This window comes from Canis lupus, chromosome 1, assembly GCF_003254725.2.
Source record: "Canis lupus dingo isolate Sandy chromosome 1, ASM325472v2, whole genome shotgun sequence".
Classification (NCBI taxonomy): domain Eukaryota; kingdom Metazoa; phylum Chordata; class Mammalia; order Carnivora; family Canidae; genus Canis; species Canis lupus.
In genome coordinates this window covers 113279283-113292315 of record NC_064243.1, presented here as the reverse complement: position 1 = coordinate 113292315, position 13033 = coordinate 113279283, and the positions used below count along the sequence as shown (strand labels likewise).

General features: G+C 56.6%; 1 protein-coding gene across 1 annotated transcript in view; it reads left to right on the top strand.

Annotated features, from left to right (window-relative positions):
• The window catches only part of SPTBN4 (spectrin beta, non-erythrocytic 4), a 77104-nt gene extending 64364 nt beyond the window's left edge, over positions 1 to 12740 (top strand). Inside the window, exons 26-37 of the mRNA XM_025424953.3 lie at positions 584 to 788; positions 1205 to 1585; positions 2404 to 2648; positions 5032 to 5170; positions 5265 to 5349; positions 5741 to 5937; positions 6484 to 7115; positions 8112 to 8181; positions 8730 to 9022; positions 10158 to 10331; positions 10478 to 10520; positions 11680 to 12740. Of these exons, the coding sequence (XP_025280738.3) occupies positions 584 to 788; positions 1205 to 1585; positions 2404 to 2648; positions 5032 to 5170; positions 5265 to 5349; positions 5741 to 5937; positions 6484 to 7115; positions 8112 to 8181; positions 8730 to 9022; positions 10158 to 10331; positions 10478 to 10520; positions 11680 to 11838 (2623 nt within the window). The 3' untranslated portion in view covers positions 11839 to 12740. The remainder of the gene's footprint in view (positions 1 to 583; positions 789 to 1204; positions 1586 to 2403; positions 2649 to 5031; positions 5171 to 5264; positions 5350 to 5740; positions 5938 to 6483; positions 7116 to 8111; positions 8182 to 8729; positions 9023 to 10157; positions 10332 to 10477; positions 10521 to 11679) is intronic.
• Positions 12741 to 13033: the final 293 nt, after the last annotated feature.

Genomic DNA, 13033 nt, shown 5'->3' with positions numbered 1-13033 from the left:
AAAAAAAAAAAAAGAAGGAAGAGCTCAGGACAAGGAAGGGTCCTCTTCCCACCCAGTGTCTGGGCAGCTTCTGGAAGGACAGAAAAGCTTGGAGTGCCGTGACTGGGGATAGCCCCAGACCTCCTGGGTGGCCAGGCGTGGGGCCTCCCTGAGGCCAGAAGTAGGGGTCACATCTCGAAGGCCTGGACTAGGGGTGAGACCTGAGAGGGGGCACAGGGCTAGACCTCTGTCCTCCAGAGCTGGAGGTGAGATGGGTTGGCCAGGGATTCAAGTAGGGAGTTAGGAGCCCCACTCAGGTCCCTGGAGAGTTAAGCACTGGGACCACGGAGAGGCTGAGGGAAGTGGGAGCAGTGAGCTTGTGAAGCTTAGGGAAGCAAAGCTTTCACTGAGTGCTAGGATGCAAGTACTGGATTCACTGAATCCAAGCCTTGTGGAAGAGAGGCTCCCCACGAAGGAGTCTGAGTAGATGCTACCCTGGCTGAAGGTTCAGAGGAAACACAGCCTTGCCCTGAGAGAGGATGGCAGGGGGTCACAGCTCTGTCCTGGAAGTCTCCATCCCTGCCCCCTCCCTGTCTTCCATCAGCGAGCAGATCAGCCGTCGGCAATCGCAGGTGGACCGCCTGTACGTGGCCCTCAAGGAGCTGGGTGAGGAGCGCAGGGTGGGCCTGGAGCAGCAGTACTGGCTGTACCAGCTCAGCCGCCAGGTGGACGAGCTCGAGCACTGGATTGCGGAGAAGGAGGTGGTGGCTGGCTCGCCTGAGCTTGGCCAGGACTTTGAGCACGTCACGGTGAGCATCATTAGTAATAACATCAATACCCGTGGCTCCTGTGTATGCTACTAGGGTTCTCTGGTCCTCAATTTCCCCAGCTGTCAGATGAGGATAATAAATAGCCCCCACCTCCTGACTCTTTGTGCGCCCAAAGAATTGCCATAGCGTAAAGCACTTAGGATAATACTCCGCGCACACAGCGCCTAACATAGGAAGTGGTAGTTACTGTCACCTGATTATTTTTCTTGTTGTTGTTACTGTTATTGCTACAGAGAAAGTGCTCCATAAGTGTGAGATACTACTTTTCTTAGCATGACTGTCATCATCATCATCATCGTTACGATTATTACTCTTACCTGCTACAAGATGGTGGGCCGGGGTGGCGGGGCTCGTGTGTGCAGGACCTTTGCTCAAGCCGTGTTCCCCGGGGGCAGGTGTTGCAGGAGAAATTCTCAGAGTTCGCCAATGAGACGGGCACTGCAGGGCGGGAGCGGCTGGCGGCCGTGAACCAGATGGTGGATGAGCTGATTGAGTGCGGCCACACGGCGGCGGCCACCATGGCCGAGTGGAAGGACGGCCTGAACGAGGCCTGGGCCGAGCTGCTGGAGCTTATGGGCACTCGGGCCCAGCTGCTGGCTGCCTCCCGGGAGCTGCATAAGTTCTTCAGCGATGCCCGAGAGCTTCAGGGACAGATCGAGGAGAAGCGGAGGCGACTGCCCCGCCTGACCGCCCCGCCTGAGCCGAGACCCAGCGCCAGCTCCATGCAGCGGACCCTGCGCGCCTTTGAGCATGACCTGCAGCTCCTCGTGTCCCAGGTGGGGTGCCGGCGGCCAAGAGGGGAGGTGGGAGGGTCTGCAGTGTGGCCAAGGGGCGTTGGGCAGCAGGGCAGGCAAAACTCAGGCTATAGAGCAGGCGGAGATTTGACAGTGGAACAGGTGAAAACAGACCAGAGAACAGAGAGAAGGGAGATGAGGGGGGCAGGTAAAAACCCACTGACTGCATGGTGCCTGGAAGTCAGACGGTGCCTGAGAACGCTGGTAGAGTGTGTCTAAAAGAGATGAGACGAGGTTTCCAGTGGAGACTGGGCAGGGGGTCTCCTAGAGGCTGTGAAGGGAATCTTACCCAAATCCAGATGGAGAGCCTAAGAGAAATTTCAGAGGGTTCTGAGAAATCTGGCTGCGGGGCAGATGGAAATTAGATAGCAGGTCTCTGATGGAAATCGTATGATTTTCCTGAAAAGACATTCGATGGGGGTGGATTTCATGGACATGGCAACAGAGCTAACAGAAATCAGGCTGTGGAGCTCACAGGAATTGGGAGGCAGATCTGAGAAATCAGATGGAAACAAAGCTGTGGGCCTAATAGAGCTCGCATGGCCAACTGGAGAAATTGGGCTACCAGTCCAGTGGAAGGTAGAAACTGAACAGTCATCGTCATATGAACCATAGAGATGACTGTTAGAAGTCAGGCAGAAAGTGGGCATGTCAACCAGAAATCAGGTGGCGGGTAAGAGGGAGACCCCGCTGTGGGGTTGCAAGGGTGCAGGGTCCTGGCACCCAGCCAGCACGTGGGGGCAGGAGGGCAGGGCTGGGACCTCATGGAGGGCCGGTGCTGGAGCTAGCATGCCCCTCAGGTACGGCAGCTACAGGAAGGGGCGGCCCAGCTGCGGACGGTGTACGCGGGTGAGCACGCAGAGGCCATCGCCAGCCGGGAGCAGGAAGTACTACAGGGCTGGAAAGAGCTGCTGGCCGCCTGTGAGGACGCCCGCCTGCACGTCAGCTCCACGGCCGACGCCCTGCGATTCCACAGCCAGGCCCGGGACCTGCTCTCCTGGATGGATGGCATCGCCAGCCAGATTGGGGCCGCTGACAAGCCCAGGTGCCCCTCATCCCACCTCGGGCTTCCTACCTGCTTCTGGGCGCCCACCCCCAACCCATCAGAGTCCCCTTCCCATAGGAAATCACAACAGCCAACACCTGGGTGGCAGGCACTGTACTAAAACCTTCATGTGTATTATGACCCCTTGTCAGGCCTGGCCTTGGCGACTCAGAGCACAGGGCATCCTCCTGCCTTTGGGCCTTCCCAGTTGTGGGAGGGTCACAGCATGGGATAGGCCACAGCCGGGATAGGGACAGCGATGTGTGGCACTGTATTAGCGGCTCAACCCAGAGGGTAGCGGGCACTGATTTATTGCTGATGTGAGGGTCCAGCCGAAGCCTATGTCTTGGTGATTGGGACCCACGGTCTTTCCATCTCTCAGCCCTGGGAGTTACATTCAGCTGCAGAGGAGGAAAAAATCACATGGGAACTTTCAGGGACTAAACCTCCGCCCAGTAGTCCCAACCTGTCTGCCAACGAGGCTGGGAGACAGTCCAATGGTGTGTCCGGAAGACAGGGATTTCGAGTGTGGTGGACACACAGCATTATTTCTACGACTGTGAGGCCTTGCCTATGTTCATTTGCCCAGCAAATATTTATCAACTGCTTACCAGGCGCTGGATGGTGAGCAAGGGCAAGCTGCTGCCCTGATGCAGCTTACATTCTGAGGGTGGAGACAGGCAACACATAAATTGAAAAGCATCTACTATTATTTCAGATAGCAGTAAGTGCTCTGAAGACAAATAGAGTAAGGGAAGGGGGTGAGGGGTTGGCTGGCAAGGCCTCTCCGAGGATGGGATGTTTGTGTGAAGACCTAGGTGAAGTGATGGTGAGGTGGGTAAAGACTGCGGGGCAGGGTTTTCCAGGTGGAGGGATCAACAAGTGCAAAGACCCCGCGGTAGGTTGTGGTTATGTGTGTCAGAGGCAGAGGTAGACAATCATTATGTCTGGATGGAGTGAGTGATGTGGGTGAGAGGCGGAAGATCACCCCAGATGTTGCGGGAAAGAGTATGGAGGGCAAGGTAGAAACAGGTGGACCAACCAGGAGGCTGCTGCTATAATGCAGATGAGAGGTGGGGGTGGCTTGGTCCAGTGTGGAGGTTGTACAGATGGGGAGAAGTGATTCGTTTTAGGAGTTAACATCTTTTTATTATGAAAAAATTCAGATATACACAGAGGTAGCAATACCAGTATAGGGACCCCACATGTGGAGGGTGGACACCCATCAACATTTGGCCCATCCTGTTTCATCTGTACACTTCCCCACCTCTCGCTGAGTTCTCTTAAAACCCAGTCTCAGGCTTCACTCATTTCACAGGGTATGTTTTAAAATTATAAATGTCCAGTGTAACTGCATTAGCTTCAGGGGCTGAGAGAAAAAAAAAAAAAAAGAGGAGTTATGGATGAATGATGGGTGAATTTACTGAGGTGGAGAACTTCAGGGGAGGCACTTCTGGGAGATAGAGAATCAGAGATCATTCTAGATACACTAAGTCTTAGGTAGGCATCATTATAATGTGGGAGCTTCAAAAATAAGTTTGGACCAAAAAAAAAGAAAGAAAGAAAAGTTTGGACATATTAAGTCTTATAAAGCTATACTTGCTGACTGTTGGGACCTTCAGAAATTTGGGATTTGTTTCAGACCTATGATAGCTGAGAACAGTCCAATGGTTATATAATGCAAGCTATGAATGTGAGCCACATATAGAATTTAAGATCTTCTTGTAATCACATCAAAAAAATACAAAGAAGCAAGTGAAAATTAATCTTAGTAATTCATTCTATGTAACCCCATAGACCCCAAATATGATCACTTTAACAAGAATTATTGAGGGGGGCCGGGCTGGCTCAGTCAGGAGAACATGTGACTCTTGATCATGAGCTCAAGCCCCACACTGGGGATAGAGTTTACTTTAAAAAGAATTAAAAATATTATTAAAAAATAAATAAAAGTACTGAGATATTTTACATTCCTCAAAATATGGTGTGTACTTTACACTTCAACACATCTCAGTTCAGACTGGCTGCATTTCTAGGGCTCCATGGCCTACCCATGTTTAGTGGCTACCTACCGTTTGGATAGCACAGACTTAGAATGTTCAGATCGCTGACTAGTGGAGCCTTCAGAAGCATAGCTGGAAAAAATCAGGAAGAAAATGGACCTTGAAATCTGAGGTTAGAATCATCAAAGTGTGATATTCTAACCCCTTGGAAAAAGTTGGAATCACTGAGTGAAGAGCCTTGGCCTCTCAGAACCTGGTCTGAGAAGGTGGGTGCCCCAACATGCTCAGCGATTTAGGCTCCTCAGGAGTCGTATCTGTCATGGGGGCTGGGGGAGGCTACCTGAGACTCAGATTCCTGCCCCCTGCCCCGAACACTGTAGGGACGTGTCATCAGTGGAGGTGCTCATGAACTACCACCAGGGCCTGAAGACTGAGCTGGAGGCACGGGGGCCAGAGCTGACAGCCTGCCAGGAGCTGGGGCGCTCTCTGCTGCTCAACAAGAGTGCCATGGCTGATGAGGTGGGAAGGGGTGCAGGGGCTCCCCCTCCGCCATCCAGGCCCATTGTGGTGGGAGTCATCCTTGACGCCTTTCCTACCCATCTGCCACTCCCAGATCCAGGCACAACTGGACAAGCTGGGAACCAGGAAGGAAGAGGTGTCAGACAAGTGGGACCGCCATTGGGAATGGCTGCAGCAGAGTGAGTGGGGGCCCAGACACATGGGGCTCAAGGGCACAGGGACCTGCTCCGGCACATTTGGAAAGGGCCAGAGGAAAAAAAAAAAAAAAAGGAAAGGGCCAGAGGGTGACACAGCAGGTTTTGGACACCACTCATGGGTGCCCAGCAACATGAAGGCCTGGGAGGGTGGACAAGAGGACTGCCTTGCCATTGAACCCCTGCTGCCAGTCACCTAGAGGAGAAGCTGGTGCCCTCAGAGAGGCCCCCAAGCCCTCTCATTCTTGCAGAGCCCAGAGTGGTCAGGGCTGGGATACAGGAAGCCAGAGGGTGTGGAGGGTCAGAGAAAACAGCCCGTGCCCGTGAAGGCCCCACAGGCGCCCCCATCCCTCTGACCCCCAATGTCTCCCCTCAGTGCTGGAAGTGCACCAATTTGCCCAGGAGGCGGTGGTGGCCGACGCCTGGCTGACAGCCCAAGAGCCGCTCCTGCAGAGCCGGGAGCTGGGCAGCAGCGTGGATGAGGTGGAGCAGCTTATCCGGCGACACGAGGCCTTCCGCAAAGCGGCCGCAGCCTGGGAAGAAAGGTTCAGCTCCCTGCGGCGCCTGACCACGGTCAGCACCCCACACCCTGCCCGGGCCACCCCCCCACCCCCACCAGCCATCCCTCTATGTGAGACAGACACAGATCCTGATGGGACTCCCAATCCAGTGGGGGACGAGGGAACAGAGCCTGTCACCTGACAGTGACAGCCCAGGGCTGGGATGGGGGGGAAACACAAGGGGCTGTGGGAGCCCAGAAGCACTTGTCCTGGCTTAGGGGGTTCGGAGCCCATCTGAGACTTGAAGAATGAGAGACCATTGTGTTAAGGTCCTGGGTTGGGAGGACATTCCGGAAGGAGGCTACAGGGGTCAGAAAGGCAGCTAGAGAAAGTGATGATTTAGCCCAGTCTTAACACTAAATGTTTGCCAAGGAAAATAGGAATTAAGTTCCCGGCAGGGAAAAGCATGGGCCCAGGCCTGCACAAACTTGCTTTTTCAATAATAGAAACTGCTAAACTGCGTGGGGAGGCGTGGGGAGGCCGACAACCCAGAGGCGGGGTTCAGACTACCCCCAGCCCCCCAGGCCCCCCTACCTGACCCTGGCCCCTCCCTTCCCAGATAGAGAAACTCAAGGCGGAACAGAGCAAGCAGCCCCCCACCCCCCTGCTGGGGCGCAAGTTCTTTGGAGACCCCACGGAACTGGCGGCCAAGGCAGCGCCCCTCCTGCGGCCAGGGGGGTACGACAGGGGCTTGGAGCCCCTGGCTCGCCGGGCCTCGGACACACTGTCGGCGGAGGTGCGGACCCGGGTGGGGTACGTGCGCCAGGAGCTCAAGCCCGAGCGCCTCCAGCCGCGCATCGACCGGCTGCCGGAGATCCCGGGGAGGGTGGAGCCCCCGGCCCCGCCGGCCGCACCGGAGAATGTGGTGGAGACCCCCGGGGCCCTCGCCGCGGTGGCGGCGGTGGCGGAGCAGGTGCGGCCGCGGCCGGAGCGCCAGGAATCAGCTGATCGCGCGGAGGAGCTGCCCAGGAGGCGGCGGCCAGAGCGGCAGGAGTCCGCCGATCAATCCGAGGAGGCTGCGCGGAGGCGACGGCCCGAGCGGCAGGAGTCGGCCGAGCACGAGACAGCGCATAGCCTCACCCTGGGCCGCTACGAGCAGATGGAGCGGCGGCGCGAGCGGCGTGAGCGGCGGTTGGAGAGACAGGAGTCCAGCGAGCAGGAGATGCCCACCCGAGGAGAGCTGGCCAAGGGGTGAGGCCCCAGTGTGCCCGGGGAGTGAGGGAAAGCGGGCTCGAAGGGCTCCTGGAGCCACACAGGCCCAGTGGGGGAGGGCTTCCGGGGCTCAGGACTGCTTAAGATACTGTCCTGGCACCCGTTTTGTGGAGGGGTAAGCTGAGGCTGAAAGAGGTTAGGAGGGATGCCCATTGTCCCACAGCTAGGTGGCCTGGGTGGGGATTTTGTGCCTTTGCACCTTAGTTTCTCTGTTGGGTTAGTGGTAGAACCATAATCTCCCTAATAGGACATAAGACCCTTTATCACAGTTTCAGCCTGATAAATGGGGGGTGGGGGGTTACCATCATCTCCTTTTTGTGGATAGGGCCCCTGTGGCTCAGAGAGGGCAAGTCACTCAGTTTGGATCAAGTAGGCCTGGAACCCAGGCCTTTCAGACCCCTGTGTGAGCCAGAGTGTGAGGAGCAGATAGATCCAATCGGCGGCATCTCCAGAAAGAGGCCTTTGGCCAAATACATTTTGGAGACAATGACTTCTTCGTTTTAATTTTATATATCACGAACAGTTGCCGAGTCCCCAATCAGCGTGTGGTTTGTGCTGGGGAGAGCAGTGACCAAACCAGCCTCAGCCCTGCTTTCATGGAGATGGCAGTCTGGTGGGGGAAACAGACTTGTCACCGGATAGTGATGACCCAGAATGATCAGGGCAGGGATGGGGCAAGTCCAGGGGTCTTGGGAACTCAGGGGATGAGTAGAAAAAAGGCAACACAATGTTCAAAGGCTTAAAGGCACCAGTTTGCATTTTCCTCTGGTTAAAACTCAAAGAGGAGGCTCTGTCCTCCGTTCAACAGACATGTCCCAAGTACCCGTGGTGTATAAGGCAAGCATCTGAGAAAGGCAGAGTGGACAGGGGCCTGGCACCTCAGGCTAAGAGGTGGAGGCTCCTCCAGCCAACCAGGCTGGTCCCTGGGAGAGGGCATCCCAGTTCCATTGGGTCTTTCCGCCTCCCTCCTCCCAGGAAGGCCACCCTGGCTGACATTGTGGAGCAGCTGCAGGAGAAAGAAGCAGGCCCAGGGCTCCCTGTTGGGGTAAGTTGAGCCTTAGGACCGGTTGGCGGTATGGGGGGAACCCCCTCCTCGGAGCAAGAATCAGGACCCAGAAACACCAATGCCTAGCCCTCCTTCCCCCGGATCTGAACCCTGCAGTTTCTCAGGGGATGATAGAGAGGGCCCCCAGGTGCCTCCCACAGTCTGAAAATTTCTCCTTTAGAAAGATGAGGCCGCCAGCCTAAGGAGACTCCTACCCCCCTCTACACACACTTCCCACATCTGTCGTGGGGTCTCAGATATCCTCACAGACAGCCGCGCGCACACACCCTGCCTGCACCCCCACCTCCATAGGGCTAGGGCTTTCCTCCCCAAGATCGAGAGCGATTCCAAACCCAGGAGTCCTGACAGTCTCACTCCCAACACCGATGGGGCCCCTAAGAGTTAAGCCTCCAGCCCTGAGGTCTTCCTTCCGGTCCTCGCCTCCAAGACAGATGGGACCCCCCCACCCCCGACCCGTGAGTCCCCCAGACAGAGGGCCCCAACACCCCCCCATGGACAGCACCCCTCTTCCCCCTCCCTTCACACAGCCGTCGCTGCCTCAGCCTCGCGAGCTTCCCCCAGGCCGCCTGCCCAACGGGCTTGAGCCGCCCGAGCGGACACCTCGGCCGGACCGGCCGCGGGCGCGGGACCGGCCCAAGCCGCGCCGGCGGCCGCGGCCCAGAGAGGGTGGTGAGGGCGGGGGAAGCCGGCGCTCGCGCTCCGCCCCGGCCCAGGGCGGCTCCGCCCCCGCGCCTCCGCCACCGCCCACTCACACAGTGCAGCACGAGGGCTTCCTGCTGCGCAAGCGCGAGCTCGACGCTAACCGCAAGTCGTCCAACCGGTGAGCGCGTGGGCGGGGCTTTGGAAGGCGGGTCCCAAGCTCAGTGTCCAATGAGTGAATAGACGGGGCTGAGGAGGGGGGTGGTACTAACCGTCCGGGAATCCGGAGGGTGGCGGGAGTAGGCGGGGCCTGGAGAGGGGCGGGGCTTAATGTCAAGAACTCAAACCTACTAACGGGACGTGAACTTAGCGTGTCGGATGGGCGAGGGGGTGGGGCCTAGGTGGGAGCCGGAATCGAAGAAAGTATTCCCGGCGCAGATAAGCTGAGATCCAAGCTCATAGCGATCAATTCAAGAGTCAAGTAGCGCTAATAGCAAGTTGGACTTGGGGTCCGGCCTACAGGGTTCCAATGGCTTGTGAGGTGGAGCCTGGAGAGGTCATCCAGCCAGGGAATGGGGTGGGTCCACCCTCGAAGTTGCGCATCGTGGCTGGGGTGGGCGGAGAGGTCTGAAAAAGGGGCGGAGACACTGCTCTGAGGTCTGAGGTGGGGGGCACATCTAGGGGTCCAGATAGTGATGTGCTTACTCTTGGTAGTCCAACCCTTAATTGTCCAGTTGGACGGTAGAATCTAGGGAGAGGTGGAGTCAAAAAGGGAAGCGCTGGCCAACCAACAGAGTGAGGCAGAACAGGTTGAGATTATGCCCTGAGGCAGTCTTTCTTCCTTGTGGTGAGGCCAAGGTGCTAATAAAGGGGCGCCTTTGGTGTATTTTACTCTTGAGGGACTTCCTCCTCCGTTGAGGCTTTGGCCAAATGGGGAGATAGGAATTCCACATTCCAGACAGTGGACCAGTCCATATATTCTTTCAGGGGATTCCATGGTGGGTGGAGGAGTGCCAGGGAACATGCCCGAGCAAAGGCTTATGGAGAAGACAGCTTAAGTCTTGCCTTCAGGAAATTCAGCGTGGGAGGGGATGTGGCAGGGTAACCCCAGCAGGGGCCAGCATCAGGCTTGGAACTGAGAGTCTTAGATTCTCCCCTCAGCCTAGAAACAGCCATAAGGAAGAGGACCCCGGACATAGGACCCAAGCAGAGCAAAGGCCCAGAGGAAGGAAGGGGCAGGCATTTTCAGGGTATTCATGAAGAGTTCCCAGGCAGAGTGCTGTAACTCTGCCTTGAGCCCCGTGTCGTCGCCCCAGGTCGTGGGTGAGCCTGTACTGCGTGCTCAGCAAGGGGGAGCTGGGCTTCTACAAGGACGCCAAGGGCCCGGCGTCTGGGGGCACACACGGCGGGGAGCCACTGCTCAGCCTGCACAAGGCCACCAGCGAGGTGGCTAGTGACTACAAGAAAAAGAAGCACGTCTTCAAGCTCCAGTGAGCCCCCAAATGGGCAAGAGGGAGGGATCCAAGGCCCACCTTCCCCCTCCCAGCAATACCCTGCTTCCCCCAGAGGAGAGTTGGTGGATGGGTGGGCCGGGCCCCTGCCCCAGATTCCCCAAGTCCTGTCTCCCCTTCTACAGGACCCAGGATGGCAGCGAGTTTTTGCTCCAGGCTAAAGATGAGGTGAGATCTGGTCCTTTCTCTCCCCCATCTAGACCTCAAGAACTACCTTGGCTTGCTGGTTCCTGGCCCAGAGCAATGGAGCTGTGAGCCAGAAACACAAGCCAGAGTCACCAGGCTGTGATGGGAAAGCCCACTAGCAGTGAGAGCCTAGAGGAAACCCCTAACCTATGGTGGGGGGGGGGGGGAGGCAGGGATCAGGAGGGCTGCCTGGAGGCTCCAGGACAAAGTCCAGCTTCCTTGCCTTGGCCACAGAGATGACACAGGAAAGATAAGAGGTGGAAGTTAGTTAAAAAGGAATGATTCAGGCAGAGAGAACTGCCAAGTGCAGAGAACCAGAGGTGCAGAAATGCAGAGCATTGACTGTGCTGGTGGAGGGTTCAAGGAGAGAAGATCCCAGAAAGGTTTCCAGGGGCTAGATCTCACAGAGCATTGTGGGCCATTTGGAGGAGGTTGGAGTTTGTCCTAAAGGCACTGGAGATCCATGGCAGACTTTTAAGCAAGATTGGGGAGGGGGGTCACAGCAATATATAAGAAAGATCTTTTGTCAATAGGGTAGATTGGGAAGGGGGAGAGGGGAGGTGTGGAGCCAGGAGGCAACCAGGACAGGGACCCAGGTGGGAGGACACAAGGCTGGACACCAGCTGACTTGTGGGAGGGGCATGGAGGTGGTTTAAAGAGATGTTGAAAATAATAATACTTGTTATCTCCTTCCTTTTTACAAAGGGCTCTGGAGTATTCCTCGGAGTATACTCAGGGAGTATTCTCTCCCTGCCTCCTTATTTTTAAAATGGGGATAAAAATAGTTTTCCATTTTAGGGTTCTTGTGAGAATTAAGTTGATACACACAGAGCCACATATATGACCTGGCGAATATCAGTGCTCTATAAATCTCTGCTGATGTTGTTGGTTGTTATGTTTATCTCTATAGTGGGAATTTGATATAATGCTATTGCACAGGATTAAGAGAATTAATCCACAGAAGCACTTAGAACAGAGCCTGGCACATATTAGGGGCTATGTAACTGTTTGGGTTATTATTATTAACCCATTTAATAGATTGGAAAACTGAAGTTCAGAGGGCAGTCGGATTCCAGGGTCATCTATTGCGCGGTCTCCCTTCTTCCAAAAGCGGACTCTGTTGCCCTGTTTCTCTCTCCAGGAGGAGATGAACGGCTGGCTGGAGGCCGTGGCCGCTTCCGTGGGCGAGCACGCTGAGATCGCCCGCTGGGGACAGACACTACCCACCACGTCCTCCACGGACGAAGGCAACCCCAAGCGAGAGGCGGGGGAGCGGAGGGCCAGCGGGCGCAGGAAGTGACTTCCCACCTTCTGGGCCTGACACACATCCCCGCCCCTCTCGCCGCACTGTGGGCAAAAAGACACTTTCTCTTCCGCAGGGGCGGGCGCCTCTAGTTCCACCAACACTGCGGACGCGCCAAGATGGGCACTGGAAAGGAGGGGACTTCTCCTGCACTCCAGGAAGTGGTGGGGGGATTGCTGCCCCTATAGCCATATCTCGGCCCCTTCCTGCTCGCCACCCCACCCCAGGTGCTGGGGCTCCATTATTTTTATGCAATAACTGAGTTGGAGGGGGCGGGTAAAGGGGCCAGTTGAGCCAAGCCCCCTGCCCGGATCTCCAGATCCTGCCCCAAGAAGCTGGGGTGGTAGGGGGCGATAATTCCTGCCCCCCTCTCCGCCCTAGGGATGGGCATGGGGCCGCTGGTGAGGTCCCCTGGACCATCCAGGGTGCTAGGGGGTGGGGAGGGGACGCCTCCTCCCCGCCTTTACCTCACTTCCAATGCTGCCTTGATCTCTGTCTGGGAAGGGGGAGTGAAGGGGCTTTGGCCCCTGCACTCCGCCGTCTCAGAGCCATGCGGTTAATTCCTGACTTAGTTTATTTTTGCAAAACGTCGACCTCCTCCCCCCCCCCCCCCGCCCCGCATCCGCGAAGGCTTTTTAATGGGAGGGGCGTCAAAGCTCAAAACTGTCTTCCTCTCTCCTCCCCCCTCCAGCTGTAAATGCCACTTGGTGAGGGGAGGGGCGAGAGGAAGCCCTCCCCCCTGCATGCTTCTGGCCGGAGCACCTCCCTAGGGAGTGGGGGAACAGGGTTGTGGCAGCCCCCATGGTCGCCTGGAGGAGCCGCTGGGGCCTGGGGGTGTGGGGCGGTGTGGCAGGCGCACACTGTATGTACCTATAATAAATCCTTTGGCTTTGACGGTCTATGCCGGTTTGTTCGCGTTTAATGGGCCGCGCCTGCGAGGATGTATGGGGCGGGGGAGAGGGGGGCGGCGCAGGGAAAGACTAATGGCAGCAGAGAACTTTTAGATGTTCTCTTGATGTGTACTAATTTCGGGATTTAAACACACGTCCCTCACGAAACACCTAGATTCTAAAATTGGGAACCAGAAGGCTAGAGGAATGTTTTGCTGGCCCTTCTATCTAAACTTCCCCAAAGGGGCCTTGCGGTACGCCCCGTCCAGCACAGGAAAGGCGGGGCCCTTTAAGGAGGCGGA